Source organism: Oncorhynchus mykiss, chromosome 6, assembly GCF_057628025.1.
Source record: "Oncorhynchus mykiss isolate SJ-2025 chromosome 6, ASM5762802v1, whole genome shotgun sequence".
In the NCBI taxonomy this organism is placed as follows: Eukaryota; Metazoa; Chordata; class Actinopteri; order Salmoniformes; family Salmonidae; genus Oncorhynchus; species Oncorhynchus mykiss.
The window spans coordinates 761,173-781,909 of record NC_143027.1 but is presented as its reverse complement, the minus strand read 5'-3'; the positions used below and the strand labels follow the sequence as shown (position 1 = coordinate 781,909).

General features: G+C 48.3%; 1 protein-coding gene across 2 annotated transcripts in view; it reads left to right on the top strand.

Annotated features, from left to right (window-relative positions):
* dmrt1 (doublesex and mab-3 related transcription factor 1) overlaps nucleotides 1-18,558 on the top strand; it is a 45,895-nt gene extending 27,337 nt beyond the window's left edge. The window contains exon 4 of one of the 2 annotated variants that reach the window (XM_090236751.1): nucleotides 18,315-18,558. In XM_090236751.1, the coding sequence (XP_090092877.1) occupies nucleotides 18,315-18,475 (161 nt within the window). In that variant the 3' untranslated portion in view covers nucleotides 18,476-18,558. 2 annotated transcript variants of the gene reach the window in all.
* Nucleotides 18,559-20,737: the final 2,179 nt, after the last annotated feature.

Sequence of the window (20,737 nt, the reverse complement as noted above, 5' to 3'; positions counted from 1 at the left end):
CTCCAGATATAGCCAGATATTGTAATGCAGATATTGTAATGCAGATATTGCTAGGTTAGTCAGATTTAGCCCTCCAGATATAGTAATGTAGATATAGTAATGCAGATATTGCTAGGTTAGTCCGATTTAGCCCTCCAGATATAGCCAGATATAGTAATGCAGATATTGCTAGGTTAGTCCGATTTAGCCCTCCAGATATAGTAATGCAGATATTGGTAGGTGAATCCGATTTAGCCCTCCAGATATAGTAATGCAGATATTGTAATGTAGATATTGCTAGGTTAGTCAGATTTAGCCCTCCAGATATAGTAATGTAGATGTAGTAATGTAGATATTGCTAGGTTAGTCAGATTTAGCCCTCCAGATATAGTAATGTAGATATAGTAATGTAGATATTGCTAGGTTAGTCAGATTTAGCCCTCCAGATATAGTAATGTAGATATAGTAATGTAGATATTGCTAGGTTAGTCAGATTTAGCCCTCCAGATATTGTAATGCAGATATTGCTAGGTTAGTCAGATTTAGCCCTCCAGATATAGTAATGTAGATATAGTAATGTAGATATTGCTAGGTTAGTCAGATTTAGCCCTCCAGATATTGTAATGTAGATATTGCTAGGTTAGTCAGATTTAGCCCTCCAGATATAGTAATGTAGATATTGTAATGCAGATATAGTAATGTAGATATTGTAATGCAGATATTGTAATGCAGATATAGTAATGTAGATATTGTAATGCAGATATTGTAATGCAGATATTGCTAGGTTAGTCAGATTTAGCCCTCCAGATATAGCCAGATACTGTCATGCCGATATATTTACGCAGATATTTCTAGGTTATTCAGATTTAGCCAAATATGGGTGGTCCACAGTTTGTTTTTGTATTGTCTTCTACAGTGGGCTTCTAGGTTCTTGTTTATACCTCTGTTAGAGATCATATTATTTGTTGACAAATTTTTACCTGACAGGTAGTAAGTAACATGGCAATAGTTAGCCAGTCAGTCAGACAGCCAGACAGTCAGTAAGTCAGTCGGACAGCTAGCCAGTCAGTCAGAAAGCCAGAGAACCAGCCAGTCAATCAGACATCCAGTCAATCAGACAGCCAGTCAGACAGCCAGCAGGTCAGCCAGTCAGTCAGCCAGCCGGTCAGCCAGTCAGAAGAGGACAGGAGCTGGACAGGTAGGAGAGGAGATGGCCAGGTAGGAGAGGAGATGGCCAGGTAGGAGAGGAGATGGACAGGTAGAAGAGGAGATGGGACAGGTGGGGGTAGATGGACAGGTGAGAGGAGATGGACAGGTGAGAGGAGATGGACAGGTAAGAGAGGAGATGGACAGGTAGAAGAGGAGATGGACAGGTCGAAGAAGAGATGGACTGGTAGAAGAGGAGATGGACAGGTTGAAGAGGAAATGGACAGGTAGAAGAGGAGCTGGACAGGTAGAAGAGGAGATGGACAGGTAGAAGAGGAGATGGACAGGTAGAAGAGGAAATGGACAGTTAGAAGAGGAGATGGACAGGTGAGAGGAGATGGACAGGTTGGAGGAGATGGACAGGTGAGAGAGGAGATGGACAGGTAGAAGAGGAGATGGACAGGTGAGAGGAGATGGACAGTTGAGGGAGGAGATGGACAGGTAGAAGGGGAGATGGACAGGTAGAAGAGGAAATAGACAGGTAGAAGAAGAGATGGACAGGTAGAAGAGGAGATGGACAGGTAGAAGAGGAGCTGGACAGGTAGAAGAGGAGATGGACAGGTAGAAGAGGAGAAGGACAGTGAGAAAGGAGATGGACAGGTAGGAGAGGAGATGGACAGGTAGAAGAGGAGATGGACAGGTAGAAGAGGAGCTGGACAGGTAGAAGAGGAGATGGACAGGTAGAAGAGGAGAAGGACAGTGAGAAAGGAGATGGACAGGTAGGAGAGGAGATGGACAGGTAGAAGAGGAGATGGACAGGTAGAAGAGGAGATGGACAGGTAGAAGAGGAGATGGACAAGAGAGAAAGGAGATGGACAGGTAGAAGTGGAGATGGACAGGTGAGAAAGGAGATGGACCGGTAGAAGAGGAGATGGACAGGTAGAAGAGGAGATGGACAGGTAGAAGAGGAGATGGACAGGTAGAAGAGGAAATGGACAGGTAGGAGAGGAGATGGACAGGTAGAAGAGGAGATGGACAGGTAGAAGATGAAATGGACAGGTTGAAGAGGAAATGGACAGGTAGGAGAAGACGAAGAGAAAGCAGCTGGAGTGGCAGTGTTCTCTGGGTTAATTCATGTCTTTATCAGGGCCAAAAAGTCAAGGGAATGAAGAGCAGTATAGGCTGAGATGAACTCTGCGTTCTTGACCACAGATCTGCAGATCTGCGGTCCAAACGCTGCCTTACACGGAACCCAAACCAGCTGTGCGCGTGCACCATCGTGCACAAATGTATTTTGTCCCCCCCACACCAAACGCGATCACGACATGCAGGTTAAAATATCAAAACAAACTCTGAACCAATTACATTAATTTGGGGACAGGTAGAAAAGCATTAAACATGTATGGCAATTTAGCTAGTTAGCTTGCACTTTCTAGCTAATTTGTCCTGGGATATAAACATTGAGTTGTTATTTTACCTGAAATGGACAAGGTCTTCTACTCCGACAATTAATCCACACATAAAATGGCCAACCAAATCGTTTCTAGTCATCTCCTCCTTCCAGGCTTTTTCATCGGTATATATGGTGATCGCATCTAAACGTTCATTGTATTACCACAACGACCGGCAAAACAGTTTGTCTTTCAATCACCCACGTGGGTATAACCAATGAGGAGATGGCACCTGCTTCTATGAACCAATGAGGAGATGAGAGAGGCAGGACTTGCAGCGCGATCTGCGTCAGAAATAGAAAGGACTTCTATTTTAGGTCTTGGCATCGCAGACGGTCGTTGGCGCGCGCGAGCAGTGTGGGTGTAATAATTTAATAACGTGGGTTTCTAAATGTATTTTGCCAAGCTCGCGACGTGTCCGATCTGGTCAGCATGTTAGACCAGGAATTCCACGTGGGTTGTGTCTGGTCTGGTCAGCATGTTAGACCAGGAATTCCACGTGGGTTGTGTCCGGTCTGGTCAGCATGTTAGACCAGGAATTCCACGTGGGTTGTGTCCGGTCTGGTCAGCGTGTTAGACCAGGAATTACACGTGGGTTGTGTCCGGTCTGGTCAGCATGTTAGACCAGGAATTCCACGTGGGTTGTCTCCGGTCTGGTCAGCATGTTAGACCAGGAATTACACGTGGGTTGTGTCCGGTCTGGTCAGCATGTTAGACTTGGAATTCCACGTGGGTTGTGTCCGGTCTGGTCAGCATGTTAGACCAGGAATTCCACGTGGGTTGTGCACGCAGGGTACACTACATTAGAGAGGGTGCAGCCAAGGGGTGGGGGTGGCAGCTCTTCTTTACTCTGTGTGTTGTACATGGATATGGTGGTTCTTAGTTGTGTTGTATTTCTAGTATAATAATCACAAGACCTTCCAGTTGTTTTGGTGCTTGTCTGTTTGCAGTAAGGAGGTACATTTTGGCACATTGACCTTGTACAGTCCTGCACAGTCAGTCGGCCTGGTTATCTAAACAGGGTTAGAAAACTGGTTATCAGAGTAGTGTTCCCCTCCTCTCCTCTCGCCTCCTTATCCTCCTCCTCCTCTTCCTCCCTCCTCCTTTCTCCTGCTCCTCCCCTCACCCTCCTCATTCATCTCTTCCTCTCTCCTCTTCCTCTCCTCTACATCCTCCTCATCCTTCTCTCTCCTCTTTCTCCTACTCTCTCCTTTTCCTCTCTCCTCTTTCTCTCTTCTCCTGTCTCTCATCTTCCTCCTCCTCTCTCCTCTTCCTTTCTTTCTCTCTTCTCTTTCACCTCCTCTCCTTTTTCCTCTCTCCTCTTCCTCCTCCTCTCTCCTCTTCCTCCTCCTTCTCCTCCTTCTCTTCCATTCTCCTCTTCATCCTTCTCTTCCTCTCTCCTCTTCCTCCTCTCTCCTCATTCTCCTCCTCTCTCCTCTTCCTCCTCCTCTCTCCTCTTCCTCCTCCTTCTCTTCCTTTCTCCTCTTCATCCTTCTCTTCCTCTCTCCTCTTCCTCCTCCTCTCTCCTCTTCCACCTCCTTCTCCTCTCTCCTCTTCCTCCTTCTCTATCCTCTCTCCTTCTCTCTCTTCTTCCTCTCTCCCCCTCCTTCTCTGCCTCTTCCTCTCTCTTCCTCTCTCCTTCTCTTCCTCTCCTCTCTTCCTCTCCTCCTCTTCCTCTCCTCTTCCTCACTCCTCCTCCTCCTCTTCCTCTCTCTTCTTCTCTTCCTCTCTCCTCCTCCTCCCTCCTCTCCCTCCTCCTTCTCTTCCTTTCTCCTCTTCATCCTTCTCTTCCTCTCCTCTCTCCTCTTCCTCCTCCTTCTCCTCTTTCTCTTCCTTTCTCCTCTTCATCCTTCTCTTCCTCTCTCCTCTTCCTCTTCCTCCTCCTCTTCCTCCACCTCTCTCCTCTTCATCCTACTTCTCCTCCTTATCTTCCTCTCTCCTCTTTCTCCTTCTCTGCCTCTCCTCCTCTTCTCTCCACTTCCTTCTCTCTCCTCTTCCTCTCTCCTCCTTCTCCTCTTCCTCCTCCTCTTCCTCTTCCTCTTCTTTTCCTCTCCTCTTCCTCTAACCTCCTCCTTCTCCTCCTCTTCCTCTCTCCTCCTCCTCCTTCTCTTCCTCTCTCCTCCTCCTCTCTCTATCTCCTCCTTCTCTTCCTCTCTCCTCCTCTTCCTCACTACCTCTCTCATCCTCTCTCCTCCTCCTCCTCCTCTCTGCTCTTCCACTCTCCTCTTCCTCCCTTCTCCTCCTTCTCTTCCTCTCTCCTCCTCTTCCTCTCTCTTCCTCTCTTCCTCTCTCCTCCTTCTCTTCCTCTCTCCTCTTCCTTCTCCTACTTCTTCTCTCCTCCTCCTCGTCTCCTCCTCCTCCTCCTCTCTCCCCTGTGGCACCACACCAACAGGCCACTATGTCTGTCACTACCAGATACCGGCAGCACAGCTAGTGCCAGATCCTTGCCTCCCCTCTGCCGGTTCCCAGGCGGGCACTGTGCCGTTGACGTTGTTCTGTGCTGTACCTAACCCCCAGAACACAATGCCTCCACCGGACCGGCACTCCTCGGACCCTGTCCTTGACATTCCACCTAGCTGGCCAAGGGACTCACTGGGAGGGAAAGACTGGGTCGATATTAGAATGAAGATGCTAGTCTTGTTGAATGAGAATAATGTGGTCATTATGTTCAGTTGAAGAAAGACACGTCAGTGTTCTAGACACAGAAGAAGAGTCTGTCTTTTTATAATGTCATGTTATAATTTGATATCAAAATATCCACTATATATAAAAAAGAATGTAGACACCCCTTCAAATTAGTGGATTTGGCTAATTCAACCACACCCGTTGCTGACAGATGTATAAAATGGAGCACACCGCCATGCAATCTCCATTGAGAAACATTTGCAGTAGAATGGCCTTACTGAAGAGCTCAGTGACTTTCAACGTGGCACCGTCATAGGATTCCACTTTTCCAACAAGTCAGTTCATCAAATGTCGACCCTGCTAGAGCTGCCCCGGTCAACTGTAAGTGCTGTTATGGTGGAAACGTCTCAGCCCCAAAGTGGTAGGCCACGCAAGCTCACAGAACGGGACCGCCGAGTGCTGAAGCGCAAAGCGCAAAAACATTGTCTGTCCTGGTTGCAACACTCACTACTGAGTTCCAAACTGCCTCTGGAAGCAACGTCAGCACAAAAACTGTTCATCGGGAGCTTCATGAAATGGGTTTCCATGGCCGAGCAGCCGCACACAAGCCTAAGATCACCATGTTCAATGCCAAGCGTCGGCTGGAGTGATGTAAACCATTTGAGTCTGGAGCAGTGGAAAGTGTTGAATCACGCTTCACCATCTGGCAGTCCGATGTACGAAACTGTGTTTAGTGGATGCCAGGGAAACACTACCAGCCCAAAAGCATATAGTGCCAACTGTAAAGTTTGCTGGTGGAGGAATACGGGTCTGGGGCTGTGTTTTCGTGGTTCGGGCCCCTTAGTTCCAGTAAAGGAAAATCTTAATGCTACAGAATACAATGACGATTCTGTGCTTCCAACTTTGTGGAAAACAGTTTGGGGAAGGCCCTTTCCTGTTTCAGCCTGACAATGCCCCCGTGCACAATGCTAGGTCCATACAGAATTGGTTGGTCGAAATCGGTGTGAGAGCCCTGACCTCAACCTCACCGAATACCTTTGGGATGAATTGGAATTCCGACTGCGAGTCGGGCCTAATCGCCCAACATCAGTGCCCGACCTCACTAATGCTGTTGTGACTGAATGGACGCAAGGGGCGGACCAACTCTATATTAATGCCCAAGACTTTGGAATGAGATGTTGGACGAGCAGGTGTCCACATACTTTTGGTCATGTTGTGTAAATAACTTTGGCTTCTTTCCTTGTGTATTGAGACACGAGGACATTAAGAGGAACACCGTGTGACAGCTCTCTCCCAGCCCTGACGGCAGCACTGCACTCCCCAGCAGAAAGCAGGTCATTAGTTGGCCAAACACACACACACACACACACACACCAAGCAGCCAAATAAGGATCAGGATGCCACGCTGTCCTATCCCCCCCCCCCCCACCCTGCGCCGTAAATACACTGGACGGGAAAAGAGGTGATGCTGCAGTCAAACCCAACTTAACCCCTCACCTCACCCAGCCTCACCTCACCCCCCAGCCCAGCCTCACCTCACCTCACCCCCCAGCCCAGTCTCACCTCACCCCCCAGCCCAGCCTCACCTCACCCAGCCCAGCCTCACCTCACCCCACAGCCCAGCCTCACCTCACCCAGCACAGCCTCACCTCACCCAGCCTCACCTCACCCCCCAGCCCAGCCTCACCCAGCCCAGCCTCACCTCACCCAGCCCAGCCTCACCTCACCCCCCAGCCCAGTCTCACCTCACCCCCCAGCCCAGTCTCACCTCACCCCCCAGCCCAGCCTCACCCAGCCCAGCCCAGCCTCACCTCACCCCCCAGCCCAGCCTCACCTCACCCAGCACAGCCTCACCTCGGCCCCGCCTGCTACATGGTCTCGGCCCCACCTGCTACATGGTCTCGGCCCCACCTGCTACATGGTCTCGGCCCCACCTGCTACATGGTCTCGGCCCCACCTGCTACATGGTCTCGGCCCCTGTTGCTACATGGTCTCGGCCCCACCTGCTACATGGTCTCGGCCCCACCTGCTACATGGTCTCGGCCCCGCCTGCTACATGGTCTCGGCCCCACCTGCTACATGGTCTCGGCCCCTGCTGCTACATGGTCTCGGCCCCACCTGCTACATGGTCTCGGCCCCTGCTGCTACATGGTCTCGGCCCCTGCTGCTACATGGTCTCGGCCCGACCTGCTACATGGTCTCGGTCTCGTTCCCTGCTGCTACATGGTCTCGGCCCCTGCTGCTACATGGTCTCGGCCCCTGCTGCTGCATGGTCTCGGCCCCTGTTGCATGGTCTCGGCCCCTGCTGCATGGTCTCGGCCACTGCATGGTCTCGGCCCCTGCTGCTGCATGGTCTCGGCCCCTGTTGCATGGTCTCGGCCCCTGCTGCTGCATGGTCTCGGCCCCTGCTGCTGCATGGTCTCGGCCCGACCTGCTACATGGTCTCGGCCCCTGTTGCTACATGGTCTCGGCCCCACCTGCTACATGGTCTCGGCCCCACCTGCTACATGGTCTCGGCCCCGCCTGCTACATGGTCTCGGCCCCACCTGCTACATGGTCTCGGCCCCACCTGCTACATGGTCTCGGCCCCACCTGCTACATGGTCTCGGCCCCTGTTGCTACATGGTCTCGGCCCCACCTGCTACATGGTCTCGGCCCCACCTGCTACATGGTCTCGGCCCCACCTGCTACATGGTCTCGGCCCCGCCTGCTACATGGTCTCGGCCCCACCTGCTACATGGTCTCGGCCCCTGCTGCTACATGGTCTCGGCCCCACCTGCTACATGGTCTCGGCCCCTGCTGCTACATGGTCTCGGCCCCTGCTGCTACATGGTCTCGGCCCGACCTGCTACATGGTCTCGGTCTCGTTCCCTGCTGCTACATGGTCTCGGCCCCTGCTGCTACATAGTCTCGGCCCCTGCTGCTACATGGTCTCGGCCCCACCTGCTGCATGGTCTCGTCCCACCTGCTGCTACATGGTTTCGGTCTCGGCCCCGCCTGCTACTTGGTCTCGGTCTCGGCCCCACCTGCTGCTACATGGTCTCGTCCCCACCTGCTGCTACATGGTCTCGGTCTCGGCCCCACCTGCTGCTACATGGTCTCGGTCTCGGCCCCACCTGCTGCATGGTCTCGTCCCCACCTGCTGCTACATGGTCTTGGTCTCGTCCCCACCTGCTACATGGCCTCGTCCCCACCTGCTACATGGCCTCGTCCCCACCTGCTACATGGTCTCGTCCCCACCTGCTGCTACATGGTCTCGGTCTCGGCCCCACCTGCTGCTACATGGTCTCGGTCTCGGCCCCATCTGCTGCATGGTCTCGTCCCCACCTGCTGCTACATGGTCTTGGTCTCGTCCCCACCTGCTACATGGCCTCGTCCCCACCTGCTACATGGCCTCGTCCCCACCTGCTACATGGTCTCGGCCCCACCTGCTACATGGTCTCGGCCCCACCTGCTACATGGTTTCGTCCCCACCTGCTGCTACATGGTCTCGGTCTCGGCCCCTGCTGCTACATGGTCTCGTCCCCACCTGCTGCATGGTGTCGTCCCCAACTGCTGCATGGTCTCGGCCCCTGCTGCTACATGGTCTCGGCCCCTGCTGCTACATGGTCTCGTCCCCACCTGCTGCTACATGGTCTCGGCCCCTGCTGCTGCATGGTCTCGGCCCCTGCTGCTGCATGGTCTCGGCCCCTGCTGCTGCATGGTCTCGGCACCTGCTGTTGCATGGTCTCGGCCCCTGCTGTTGCATGGTCTCGGCCCCTGCTGCTGCATGGTCTCGGCCCCTGCTTTTGCATGGTCTCGGCCCCTGCTGCTGCATGGTCTCGGCCCCTGCTGCTGCATGGTCTCGGCCCCTGCTGCTGCATGGTCTCGGCCCCTGCTGCTGCATGGTCTCGGCCCCTGCTGCTGCATGGTCTCGGCCCCTGTTTCATGGTCTCGGCCCCTGCTGCATGGTCTCGGCCCCTGCTGCTACATGGTCTCGGCCCCTGTTGCTACATGGTCTCGGCCCCACCTGCTACATGGTCTCGGCCCCACCTGCTACATGGTCTCGGCCCCACCTGCTACATGGTCTCGGCCCCACCTGCTACATGGTCTCGGCCCCTGTTGCTACATGGTCTCGGCCCCACCTGCTACATGGTCTCGGCCCCACCTGCTACATGGTCTCGGCCCCGCCTGCTACATGGTCTCGGCCCCGCCTGCTACATGGTCTCGGCCCCACCTGCTACATGGTCTCGGCCCCTGCTGCTACATGTTCTCGGCCCCATATGCTACATGGTCTCGGCCCCTGCTGCTACATGGTCTCGGCCCCTGCTGCTACATGGTCTCGGCCCCTGCTGCTGCATGGTCTCGGCCCGACCTGCTGCATGGTCTCGGCCCGACCTGCTACATGGTCTCGGCCCTTGCTGCTACATGGTCTCGGCCCCTGCTGCTACATGGTCTCGGCCCCACCTGCTGCATGGTCTCGTCCCCACCTGCTGCTACATGGTTTCGGTCTCGGCCCCGCCTGCTACTTGGTCTCGGTCTCGGCCCCACCTGCTGATACATGGTCTCGTCCCCACCTGCTGCTACATGGTCTCGGTCTCGGCCCCACCTGCTACATGGTCTCGTCCCCACCTGCTGCTACATGGTCTTGGTCTCGTCCCCACCTGCTACATGGCCTCGTCCCCACCTGCTACATGGCCTCGTCCCCACCTGCTACATGGTCTCGTCCCCACCTGCTGCTACATGGTCTCGGTCTCGGCCCCTGCTGCTACATGGTCTCGTCCCCACCTGCTGCATGGTCTCGGCCCCTGCTACATGGTCTCGGCCCCTGCTGCTACATGGTCTCGGCCCCACCTGCTACATGGTCTCGGCCCCTGCTGCTACATGGTCTCGGCCCCTGCTGCTACATGGTCTCGGCCCCACCTGCTACATGGTCTCGGCCCCGCCTGCTACATGGTCTCGGCCCCACCAGCTACATGGTCTCGGCCCCACCTGCTACATGGTCTCGACCCCACCTGCTACATGGTCTCGGCCCCTGCTGCTACATGGTCTCGGCCCCACCTGCTACATGGTCTCGGCCCCTGTTGCTACATGGTCTCGGCCCCTGCTGCTACATGGTCTCGGCCCCTGCTGCTACATGGTCTCGGCCCCTGCTGCTACATGGTCTCGTCCCGACCTGCTACATGGTCTCGGCCCTTGTTGCTACATGGTCTCGGCCCCTGCTGCTACATGGTCTCGGTCTCGGCCCCTGCTACCCTACAACCATTGAGGGAATGCTGCATTTGAAATCAATGAAAGGTGCTATACTGCTCACGCAGTTAACGTTAGCCAGCTAGGGATAGTCAAATCTTCATTTTGGGTCTCAGTTTAGGGTGTTCATTCATAAAATGATGAATTCATTCCCCCCACCACATTGCAAGCAAAACATTTGAACAGCCGCCCTCTTGCCTCTTGACAGCAGAGAGAACATATTTTGTGTAATACTACAGATTTTGCCATGGGACGGAGAGAAATGTTTTCAGTTTTTACTATGATATTTGAGTGAGACTGACAAACCAATGGGGGTCCCCATGCCGTAATTAGACAATGATAAGTAAGTTTAGATAGCTGGCAGCTAGACTAACTTATCAATCTAAAACATTTTGGCTGACATGGCTAATTGAGTGGCTGACATAACAAGATAAACTGCTGATGCACAATCAATCAAATGTATTTAAAAAGCCCTTTTTACATCAGCAGATGTCACAAAGTGCTGTACAGAAACCCAGCCTAAAACCACAAACAGCAAGCAATGCAAGTGTAGAAGCAACACCTTGTGTAGTTTACTATTTACAAGTCTTCAACAGTAAGTTGAGACCTGACTGACTTCTTAAAGAATAGACAGAAGGAAAGAGCCATTCACCAGGATCAGATCTGAATGAGTTCCTCTCTCCTCCTCTCCTCTTTTCCTCTCCTCTATCATCCTCTCCCTCTCTATCATACTCTCCTCCTCTCCTTTCTTCCTCTCCTCTATCCTCTCTTCCTCTCCTCTATTCTCTCTTCCTCTCCTCTATCCTCTCTTCCTCTCCTCTATCCTCTCCCTCTCTATCATACTCTCTCCTCCTCTCCTTTCTTCCTCTCCTCTATCCTCTCTTCCTCTCCTCTATCCTCTCTCCTATATTCTCTCTTCCTCTCCTCTATCCTCTCTTCCTCTCCTCTATCCTCTCCTCTCTATCATCTCATCTCTTCCTCTCCTCTATCCTCTCTCCCTCTCCTCTATCCTCTCTTCCTCTCCTCTATCCTCTTCCTTTCCTCTATCCTCTCTTCCTCTCCTCTATCATTCTCTCCTCTCTTCCTTTTCTCTCCTCTATCCTTTCTTCCTCTCCTCTATCCTCTCTTCCTCTCCTCTTCCTTTCCTCTATCATTCTCTCATCTCTTCCTCTTCTCTCCTCTCTCCTTTTTTCCTCTCCTCTATCCTCTCTTCCTCTCCTCTATCATTCTCTCATCTCTTCCTCTTCTCTCCTCTCTCCTTTCTTCCTCTCCTCTATCCTCTCTTCCTCTCCTCTTCCTTTCCTCTATCATTCTCTCATCTCTTCCTCTTCTCTCCTCTATCCTCTCTTCCTCTCCTCTATCCTCTCTTCCTCTCCTCTATCATTCTCTCCTCTCTTCCTTTTCTCTCCTCTATCCTTTCTTCCTCTCCTCTATCCTCTCTTCCTCTCCTCTTCCTTTCCTCTATCATTCTCTCATCTCTTCCTCTTCTCTCCTCTCTCCTTTCTTCCTCTCCTCTATCCTCTCTTCCTCTCCTCTTCCTTTCCTCTATCATTCTCTCATCTCTTCCTCTTCTCTCCTCTATCCTCTCTTCCTCTCCTCTTCCTTTCCTCTATCATTCTCTCATCTCTTCCTCTTCTCTCCTCTCTCCTTTCTTCCTCTCCTCTATCATTCTCTCCCCTCCTGTCACATCTGGGCTTTTGTTCCTCTCTTCTCTCACTTGCAGGAATGATTGAGTCTTGTTCACTCCCTCTTTCACTCACTCCCTCCCTCTTTCACGGGGCAGGAGAAAAAGCTTCCTTTTGTTAAAGCAACACAAAGACTGTTTAATAGCCGTGGATTCAAAAATATTCTGTAGAGAAGGGGAAAGGAGTGGGAGGAGAGGGAGTGTGAGGAAAGAGAGTGTGAGAAGGGCAAAAGTTCATGGGGAGAATAATCTTTGTGTGAATGATGTAAGGTAGAGCCTCTCGTGTTTCAGAGCAGTTTAAACTTGACGGACGTATGTGGTTCAGTAAAGTGGGGTTATTGTTCATTTTCTGTCAGGAGAAAAGTCTTAGATTGTGTCCCAAATGGCACCCTTTTCCCTATATAGTGGTACTACTATAGACCAGAGCCCTATTCCCTATATAGTGGTACTACTATAGACCAGAGCTCTATTCCCTATATAGTGGTACTACTATAGACCAGAGCTCTATTCCCTATATAGTGCACTACTATAGACCAGAGCCCTTTTCCCTATATAGTGCACTACTATAGACCAGAGCCCTTTTCCCTATATATAGTGCACTACTATAGACCAGAGCCCTATTCCCTATATAGTGCACTACTATAGACCAGAGCCCTATTCCATATATAGTGGTACTACTATAGACCAGAGCCCTATTCCCTATATAGTGGTACTACTATAGACCAGAGCCCTATTCCCTATATAGTACACTACTTTAGACCAGAGCCCTATTCCCTATATAGTGGTACTACTATAGACCAGAGCCCTATTCCCTATATAGTGGTACTACTATAGACCAGAGCCCTATTCCCTATATAGTCCACTACTATAGACCAGAGCCCTATTCCCTATATAGTGCACTACTTTAGACCAGAGCCCTATTCCCTATGTAGTGCACTACTATAGACCAGAGCCATATTCCCTATATAGTCCACTACTTTAGACCAGAGCCCTAATCCCTATATAGTGCACTACTTTAGACCAGGGCCCTATTCCCTATATAGTGCACTACTTTAGACCAGGGCCCTATTCCCAATATAGTGCACTACTTTAGACCAGGGCCCTATTCCCTATATAGTGCACTTCTTTAGAACAAAGCCCTACCTTCTATTTGCCTTCTGTAATCTTTGTCAGGTTTAGCCTTTCATCAACTAGTCCACTGCTTCCTGTTGCTTCAGAAATATGTCTGTAATGCACAGAACCCTGATCTAGAACCTAATGTAGAATGTGTCTTTAATGCACAGAACCCTGATCTAAAACCTAATGTAGAATGTGTCTTTAATGCACAGAACACTGATCTAGAACCTAATGTAGATACAATACCGATATGCAACTGAATAGAAATACTGCATTAAAATTCAGAATAATATTTTATATTATAGGGCATCACCCTCAGGGGTATTTACGAATATCATTGGACACATTAGAACTAGTGGATATATGGAGGTTTAATACCCTGACCTAGTGAGATATACATGGAGCAGGTTTAATACCCTGACCTAGTGAGATATACATGGAGGAGGTTTAATATCCTGACCTAGTAAGATATACATGGAGGAGGTTTAATATCCTGACCTAGTGAGATATACATGGAGGAGGTTTAATATCCTGACCTAGTGAGATATACATGGAGGTTTAATATCCTGATCTAGTGAGATATACATGGAGGTTTAATATCCTGACCTAGTGAGATATAAATGGAGGAGGTTTAATATCCTGACCTAGTGAGATATACATGGAGGAGGTTTAATATCCTGACCTAGTGAGATATACATGGAGGAGGTTTAATATCCTGACCTAGTGAGATATACATGGAGGAGGTTTAATATCCTGACCTAGTGAGATATACATGGAGAAGGTTTAATATCCTGACCTAGTGAGATATACATGTCGGTTTAATATCCTGACCTAGTGAGATATACATGGAGGTTTAATACCCTGACCTAGTGAGATATACATGGAGGAGGTTTAATATCCTGACCTAGTGAGGTATACATGGAGGAGGTTTAATATCCTGACCTAGTGAGATATACATGGAGGTTTAACATCCTGACCTAGTGAGATATACATGGAGGTTTAATATCCTGACCTAGTGAGATATACATGGAGCAGGTTTAATATCCTGACCTAGTGAGATATACATGGAGGAGGTTTAATATCCTGACCTAGTGAGATATACATGGAGGAGGTTTAATATCCTGACCTAGTGAGATATACATGGAGGAGGTTTAATATCCTGACCTAGTGAGATATACATGGAGGAGGTTTAATATCCTGACCTAGTGAGATATACATGGGGGTTTAATATCCTGACCTAGTGAGATATACATGGAGGAGGTTTAATATCCTGACCTAGTGAGATATACATGGAGGAGGTTTAATATCCTGACCTAGTGAGATTTACATGGAGGAGGTTTAATATCCTGACCTAGTGAGATATACATGGAGGAGGTTTAATATCCTGACCTAGTGAGATATACATGGAGGAGGTTTAATATCCTGACCTAGTGAGATATACATGGAGGAGGTTTAATATCCTGACCTAGTGAGATATACATGGAGGAGGTTAAATATCCTGACCTAGTTCTTTAATCATATTCAAGTGTACCTATTTATTTATGACCCTGCCTACACCAAAAGTATCTTTCTTTTAAATGATTTGAGCAAAAAATATTTCACTTTATTTGGAAGAGCAAGCCTGACAAATAAAATGTGCTTATTTATATCGGGATGATTTGTTCAGGGGGCTAAAATGATTAAATATTAAAGCATTAAACCTCGAAACCTTTCCCCTTATCCAGATTACAACCTCTCAGTTTCAGTTGTGTACAGTGTAAAACATTCAGAGCCCTCCACTTCTTCCACAATGTGTCACTTAACAGCCTTATTCTAAAATGGATCAAATACTTTTTTCCCCTTATCAATCTACATACAAAACCCCATAATGACAACGCAAAAACACATTTTTACATTTTTACACAAAAAAAAACGAATATCATATTCACATAAGTATTTAGACCCTTTACTTAGTACTTTGTTGAAACACTTTTGGCAGCGATTACAGCCTCGAGTCTTCTTGGGTATGACGCTACAAGCTTGGCATACCTGTATTTGGGGAGTTTCTCCCATTCTTCTCTGCAGATCCTCTCAAGCTCTGTCAGGTTGGATGGGGAGCATCGCTGCACAGCTATTTTCAGGTCTCTCCAGAGATGTTTGATCGGGTTCAAGTGCGAGCTCTGGCTGGGCCACTCAAGGATATCCCCAAGCCACTCCTTCTTTGTCTTGGCTGTGTGCTTAGGGTCATTGTTGTGTTGGAAGGTGAACCTTTGCCCCAATCTGAGGTCCTGAGTGCTTTGGAGCAGGTTTTCATCAAGGATCTCTGTACTTTGCTCCGTTCATCTTTACCTCAATCCTGACTAGTCTTCATGTCCCTGCCGCTGAAAAACATCCCCACAGCATGATGTTGCCACCACTATGCTTCACCGTAGGGATGGTGTCAGGTTTCCTTCAGATGTGACACCGGGCATTCAGGCCAAAGAGTTCAATCTTAGTTTCATCAGACCAGAGAATATTGTTTCTCATGGTCTGAGAGTCCTTTAGGTGCCTTTTGGCAAACTCCAAGTGGGCTGTCATGTGCCTTTTTACTGAGGTGTGGCTACTGTCTGGCCACTCTACCATAAAGGCCTGATTGGTGGAGTGCTGCAGATATTATTGTCCTTCAGGAAGGTTCTCCCATCTCCACAGAGGAACTCTGAAGGTCTTTCAGAGTGACCATCGAGTTCTTTGTCACCTCCCTGACCAAGGCCCTTCTCCCCGATTGCTCAGTTTGGCCGGGCGGCCAGCTCTAGGAAGAGTCTTGGTATTGCCATACTTCTTCCATTTAAGAATGATGGAGGCCACTGTGTTCTTGGGGACCTTCAATGCTGCAGATTTTTTTTTCTCCAAATCATGTTCAATCAATTGAATTTACCACAGGTGGTCTCCAAGTTGTAGAAACATCTCAAGGAGGGTCAAATGAAACAGGATACACCTGGGCTCAATTTCGAATCTCTTACTTATGTAAATAAGATATTTCTGTTTTTAATTTTTTGTAAATATGCCGGGTGGAGATTATAAGAGTACATCATGGCCATTAAGGCCAGATTGTTCCCTCGAGATGTTCAAACCTTCATAGAAGACCAGCAGGGTCAAATAATAATCACAGTGGGTGTATTTATTTTTTATTTATTTTTTATTTCACCTTTATTTAACCAGGTAGGCTAGTTGAGAACAAGTTCTCATTTGCAACTGCGACCTGGCCAAGATAAGGCATAGCAGTGTGAACAGACAACACAGAGTTACACATGGAGTAAACATTTAACAAGTCAATAACACAGTAGAAAAAAGGGGAGTCTATATATACATTGTGTGCAAAAGGCATGAGAAGGTAGGCAAATAATTACAATTATGCAGATTAACACTGGAGTGATAAATGATCAGATGGTTATGTACAGGTAGAGATATTGGTGTGCAAAAGAGCAGAAAAATAAATAAATAAAAACAGTATGGGGATGAGGTAGGTGAAAATGGGTGGGCTATTTACCAATAGACTATGTACAGCTGCAGCGATCGGTTAGCTGCTCAGATAGCAGATGTTTGAAGTTGGTGAGGGAGATAAAAGTCTCCAACTTCAGCGATTTTTGCAATTCGTTCCAGTCACAGGCAGCAGAGAACTGGAACGAAAGGCGGCCAAATGAGGTGTTGGCTTTAGGGATGATCAGTGAGATACACCTGCTGGAGCGCGTGCTACGGATGGGTGTTGCCATCGTAACCAGTGAACTGAGATAAGGCGGAGCTTTACCTAGCATGGACTTGTAGATGACCTGGAGCCAGTGGGTCTGGCGACGAATATGTAGCGAGGGCCAGCCGACTAGAGCATACAAGTCGCAGTGGTGGGTGGTATAAGGTGCTTTAGTGACAAAACGGATGGCACTGTGATAAACTGCATCCAGTTTGCTGAGTAGAGTGTTGGAAGCAATTTTGTAGATGACATCGCCGAAGTCGAGGATCGGTAGGATAGTCAGTTTTACTAGGGTAAGTTTAGCGGCGTGACTGAAGGAGGCTTTGTTGCGGAATAGAAAGCCGACTCTTGATTTGATTTTCGATTGGAGATGTTTGATATGGGTCTGGAAGGAGAGTTTAGAGTCTAGCCAGACACCTAGGTACTTATAGATGTCCACATATTCAAGGTCGGAACCATCCAGGGTGGTGATGCTGGTCAGGCGTGCGGGTGCAGGCAGCGAACGGTTGAAAAGCATGCATTTGGTTTTACTAGCGTTTAAGAGCAGTTGGAGGGTTGCAACAGGTAGAGTGTTGCAACAGGTCAGCACCTCAGGAGTAAATGTCAGCTGGCTTTTCATAGTCGATCATTCAGAGGTTGAGACAGCAGGTGTGGTAGAGAGAGAAAGGGAGAGAGTCATTCAGAGGCCGAGACAGCAGGTGAGGTAGAGAGAGAGAGAGTCATTCAGAGGACTAGACAGCAGGTGAGGTAGAGAGAGAGAGTCATTCAGAGGACTAGACAGCAGGTGATGTAGAGTCATTCAGAGGCCTAGACAGCAGGTGATGTAGAGAGAGAGAGAGAGAGAGTCATTCAGAGGTCGAGACAGCAGGTGATGTAGAGAGAGAGAGAGTCATTCAGAGGTCGAGACAGCAGGTGATGTAGAGAGAGAGAGAGAGTCATTCAGAGGTCGAGACAGCAGGTGATGTAGAGAGAGAGAGAGAGAGTCATTCAGAGGTCGAGACATTGCCATCAATAAAATGCAATAGTACTTGTTGTCCGTAGCTTAGGCCTACCCATACCATAACCCCACCGCCACCATGTTCACCACTCGCCCACACCACGCCATACACGTGGTCTGCGGTTGTGAGGCCGGATGGAGGTACTCTCTAAAACGACGTTGGATGCAGCTTATGGTACAAAAATGAACATTCAATTCTCTGGCAACAGCTCTGGTGGACATTCCTGGAGTCAGCATTCCAATATCACGCTCCCTCAAAAATACAGACATCTGTGGCATTGTGTTGTGACAAAACTGCACATTGCCTTTTATTGTCCCCAGCACAAGGTGCACCTGTGTAATGATCATGCTGTTTCTAACCCACCTGTCTGTGTCTCCCTGCAGCCTTCTCCCCAGTCAGTGGAGGCGCTAACGGCCATGACGGTCTATCCTGTCTGTCCATCAGCTCCCTGGTCAACAGCTCTGAGGGGAAGACTGAGTGTGACGGACAAGACCAGGGACAGGGCTTTACTGTCGACTCCATCATAGAGGGAAACCACAAGTAACCAGAGAGAGGAAGAGAAAAAACATCTAAAATCACACTCTTTTTGAAATCTATTTGTTGAAATAAAGGTTTTGTTTCTGTAAACTTTCTTCCAATGTTGTCATTCTGAAGATATTCAAAGTGGTTATTTTTTCCTGTCTGAGCTCTATATAAATGGTTCTAGTGAGTGTGGTCTGTTAGCCAGGGGGAAGGTGAACATACAGGGGAGTTATGAATCATGTTGCCTCCCTAGATCTATGCTAGTCTATACCAGTCTATCCTACTCTATACCAGTTTATATTAGTCTATATATGGAATATACTAGTCTATCAGTCTACTTCAGGCAATATTAGGCTATACCAGTCAGTCAGTACCAGTGTATATCGGTATATACCAACCTATACCCGTCTATATTTGTATATACCAATCAGTCTATATCAGTCAGTCCAGAACAGACTATGGGAGGCGTAAGGTACTACATAGTATGGAGCGCCGTTTGGGTCTGCGTGTCGAAAACGATACACTTTAAAAAACAGTTATTTTTATAGAATGATGTTGTGTGCTGAATTTGCACTTAACAAGCCAAGCACCACCACTGCGATCAATAGCACTTTCAAAGCTGTACAAAAAAATACGTCTGCAAACACCCGGCCACGATGTGTTTACAATACCGCGTTGGTAATATGGCTGTATTTGTTCTACCGAATGGGAAAACGTCTGTGTGAGCATTTAAAATAAGATCAGGATCAAACAAGCAAGATCAAAAAATTGTGCAAATATCTTTGATACATGTTATTTGCAACTTCTGCAGTAGCACCCTATCTTTAGCTTGGCACCTAGCTAGCGCCAATACAACCAGCCTGAAAACAATGCAGTCATTTTCATTATTCTGAACAATGATTTAGGATTCCATGTAAGAATTAGTTCGGGAGACACTTTCAGTTCATGAAAATAACGAGCCAGCTAGCTACTTAACCATGTTGCCCAAAGCTAACGTTATAAGCAGCCAGATAACTTCCTCTGGCACGTGAGGCTTTACCGGACCGGTTACGTGTTGTGAAGATAGACACAATAATGACCTTTGCGGTTGGCCTTCAAAATAAAAGTCTCTATGAAAATTACGCAGAACATTACAATTGGTGGAATCATGACATATTTAGACTAGATAATGGTAAACAAGGTTGGAATGGGGTATATGTCTACTCGGTGACACCCACAGAACACAAATGTGAAGAGTTTAAGCAAATAGCTCTTATCAGGGACGTTGACAGGGAAATCACCTGCCCAGTCAGCCTATTGTGTGTACTGACAATCATTTTGCACTGTACAGCCTTATCTAAGGATTGGGGATCAATGAAATGGGGTATCATTCTACTCAGTACCTAAGTGCTTTTTTCCCAACGTCCTCCTCAGTGTTATCAGACTCCTAAACATCCACGTTGTATTGTTTCCCCTTTGGATTAGTGTTCAATACACATAGTAGGTTGACTGGTACAGTAAATGAGGCTCAATTCACAGTTGTTTCTGAGTCCTGCAATAAGAGCTAAGATGCTAATGTTCTCTGGGTGTCACTGAGTCGACTGATACCCCATGTCATTGATCCACAACCCATAGGTAAGGCTGTGCAGTGAAACAAGGATGCCCCCAATGCAATTCTAAAGTCTAATACACCCAGTGGGATTTCAACAGATTTTTGTCAAATTAACAAATTATTGTATTTTGAATTTATATAACAACATTCCAAATTCGTTTTGCAAGATCTATTAAATTATGACATAATTCCACTATTTGTATTAATTTGCTTCGCTGTCAATGACGGACTGTCTTATACATTTGGGGTATTTGTAACGATCGTCTTCGGTGGAAGGAGAGGAGGACCAAAGCGCAGCGTGGTAAGTGTTCATATTCATATTTATTTAAACTCAGAACACTAAACAAAATAACAAAGAGAAAGAAACGAAACAGTTCTGTAAGGTGACGAGAAACACTAGACAGAAAATAATCACCCACAAAACACCGATGGGAACAGGCTACCTAAGTATGGTTCTCAATCAGAGACTACGATAGACAGCTGCCTCTGATTGGGAACCATACCAGGCCAAACACAGAAATACAACACATAGAAGAAAAACTAGAATGCCCACCCCAACTCATACCCTGACCAAACGTGACAGTATTTCAGATGACACCTATCTAGATAGTTAGCTAGCTAACTATAGCTACTGAGAAAATATGATGTTGTTTTGCTATGTTTTTGGGAAAGAACACCATTCGCGTCCATCAG